At 50.1% G+C, this 3,126-nt stretch overlaps 1 protein-coding gene across 1 annotated transcript; it reads left to right on the top strand.

Moving 5' to 3' along the window:
- Positions 1-1,760: 1,760 nt before the first annotated feature.
- Positions 1,761-2,844, top strand: LOC128277483 (17-beta-hydroxysteroid dehydrogenase 14-like). The gene is made up of 2 exons (XM_053015943.1): positions 1,761-2,366; positions 2,445-2,844. Exons 1-2 carry the CDS (start codon positions 1,814-1,816, stop codon positions 2,663-2,665), a joined length of 774 nt encoding a protein of 257 aa, XP_052871903.1. The 5' UTR covers positions 1,761-1,813; the 3' UTR covers positions 2,666-2,844.
- Positions 2,845-3,126: the final 282 nt, after the last annotated feature.

Genomic DNA, 3,126 nt, shown 5'->3' with positions numbered 1-3,126 from the left:
GCGCGGGCGCGTATGTCCGCTGCCCCGCCAGATGGCAAAAATTTGTAAATGGACAATCTGCTTTTTTATCCTCCTCAGTTCTTGTGTGGTTTCCGGGAAGGAAGCCTTCGTGCGCCGCCTCGCGGTTGATGGTGTCGCGTGTCATAAAATATGTGCCGTGGAAATTAATTTAAATATTGCAGTTTCGTCAAAGCCACGTTCGTTGGTTTTGCTGTAAGACGTTGGTTTGCTGTCGACGGAAGGCAACTCAATTTCAAAAGAGTCCACAGTCGACTAGGAGCAGTATCGAGTTGGTGATGCATTCGCTCCATGGGACACACGGTTAGCACTTTCAAACTTTTCTCATTGGCTTCTTTTTGCACAATTCTTTGTCGAAGACACAACAAGTGACGGAATAATACTGCGTTATCCATTTTGTAGTTTCGAAATCATACGGCTGGCACTTAACAGGTTTTGATTATACTGGGTTGTTCAATAAGTTTTGATGATGTGAACAAGTGTAATGATGTTCAGGGAGACGATATTGAATCAAAAAGTGTATTTCAAACTATAAAATTGTATTTTTCTTATTGAACAGCCTAGTGTTTACCAACCCAAGTATCAAACTTTTAGCTAAATGTCTGCCCTTTCAGGAAAAAAAACCGCTTAACAACAGAAGAACGTGTTAAAATTGTTAAAACTTATTACAATTTTTCCAGAAACATTTTCTCCAGCGACGAGGCACATTTTTCACTTGGCGGCTACATAAACAAGCAAAATTGCTGCATCTTGAGCACTGAAAATCCTCAATCGATTAAAGAGAGGTTGTGTCCCGAATGTTCTGAGCGATACCGCTGCAATGATAACACTTTTTTTGGCCTGCAAGATAAGAATTTAAAGCCCGATCCACACGTAAGGATTTGACTGCTACCCTAGTCTGCGCAGACAGCAGCCAAATCGGAGCGTGTGGACCGACCTTAAAAGATATGTTGTTTCAGGTAATCTGGGGAACGGGTTGACACCGTCAGACTTTTTCTTTTGGAGCTGGAACGTTCTGGAACGTTCAGGAGCATTTAAAAAATAACATTCTCCAAGTTGTGGCCGAGCTAATACACGAAGAGCTAATGTGCAAAAGAGTCATTGATTATGTTATCAGAATCGACTACCGAATGCCGACGGCCATAGATCTCGAGCCGGCCATCTAAACGATATTGTGTTTGGCGGATAATGGCAAAGAACAAACTTTATGAAAAAAAATCATTAAAAACTTAATTTCTTATGTGTTTTTTTAAGTTCTTTTTTGAAACTACAAAATGGATAAACCTGTACAATCATTAGTTATCCATAAATTTTAATTAGTTTGATCAAAACATAACAAAAGGTTTCATGGTTGAATATTACCAACTAACTTCGATGGGCACAACAGATCTTGGAAGGCGTTTCGGAATCCATATATTCCATTAACTAGTAACCGACAACCGGACAGTACGAAGATGTTGAGTTACAGTTCAGTGGTCGATCAGTGGTCGTGTCAGACCCAAACTCTTCGCCCGCCGCAGACAGCGCGCGCAAAATTACATAACCGCGGGGCGAGCGCCTCTTATCTTGTGCATACAATTGCGTCCAATGACTTCCTATATTTTCGCAGTCAGCGCTGTGCGGCGATAAGATAGCACCGGTGAACCATAGTGCCACGGCTCTCCCAATACACCGGCAAAGGCAAACAGGTCGAACGGCCACACGGCAGCAGTATAAAGCCAGCAGCGCGCCGGCGGTACACCGTTCGGACCGACGCAAAACCTCATCAAAGCCACGCGGCACCTTCAATCAGAAGATGGATTTCAGTGGAAAAATCGTTCTCATCACCGGGGCCAGCTCGGGCATCGGGGCCGGCACGGCCAAATATCTGACCAACCTGGGCGCAACCTGCGTCCTGGCGGCTCGCAACGGAGAAAAGCTGGCCAGCGTTCGGGCGGAATGTGCTGCGCTCGGCAAAGCCGAACCCCTGACCGTGGTGGCCGATGTAACGCGAGCGGCCGACAACGAGCGCCTGCTGCGGACTGTCCTGGAAAGGTACGGCCGGCTCGATGTGCTGGTGAACAACGCCGGCAAGGGGGCCGTCGGGGGCATCGAGGACGCCGATCTGGAGCAGTTTGACGATATCCTCAACACCAACCTGCGGTCCGTGTTCGCGCTCACCAAGCTGGCCGTTCCGCATCTCATCACCAGCCGGGGCAACATCGTGAACGTATCGAGCGTGGCCGGCACCAACTCGTTCGCCAACCTGCTGTCGTATTGCGTTTCGAAATCGGCCCTGGATCAGTTTACGCGCTGCACCGCACTCGATCTCGCCCCGAAAGGTGTCCGGGTGAACTCGGTCAATCCCGGTAAGTGACAGAGAGGGAGAGGGCTTGTGGTGGACACACTGGTGTGGTGGTGCTAATTTCAAACCTCTTCTCCACTAGCGGTCATCGTGACGGAGTTCCACAAAACGCTCGGCCTGGAAGAGGCGGCCTACGCCAAGTACCTGCAGCAGAGCGCGTTGGTGCATCCGCTGGGCCGGGTTGGCAACGTGGAAGAGGTGGCCGCATCGATCGCATTCCTGGCGTGCGATAAGACGGCCAGCTTCACCACCGGCACCTGTCTGTGTGTGGACGGGGGCAAGCATATCCTTACGCCACGCTGAACACACGGTGCCACGGGGGCCAGTCGCTTATCGGGGAGCGTGATTTATGCAAAGCGGCTGATAAATACTTTGCATAGCGACTTGGCTAACGACTCAATAAAACCTTCTCGCTCGCCGCCTCGGTTGTGGCCGGTTGTGTTTTGTCGCTCAAATCGAACGCATCTTGGCGGCGACCGACAAAAACCGATGGGGACGACTTTGTGCGGTCGAACACCGAGTTAAACGGTTTCACCTGAAACGAATCACTCATCAGGGCGACCCCGCGCGGCTGCTGCTGCTGATAACACCGGAAGATGATGACGTTGTTTGTCAATCACAGCAGACGAGCGTCCCTGCTGATGAAGCCTCAGCGAGCGAGCGCGTGTGTGATGTCTGCCGAGGCGCGCCCCGGTCAGCCGGCTAACAAACGATTATTGAGCTCGGAAGATTAAACATCCCGACGCTGTGCTGACCCCGGTCGG

The sequence above is a fragment of the Anopheles cruzii genome, chromosome 2 (assembly GCF_943734635.1).
Source record: "Anopheles cruzii chromosome 2, idAnoCruzAS_RS32_06, whole genome shotgun sequence".
NCBI lineage: Eukaryota > Metazoa > Arthropoda > Insecta > Diptera > Culicidae > Anopheles > Anopheles cruzii.
Note: the sequence above shows the minus strand (reverse complement) of the source record. Positions and strands in the feature narration are given on the sequence as shown.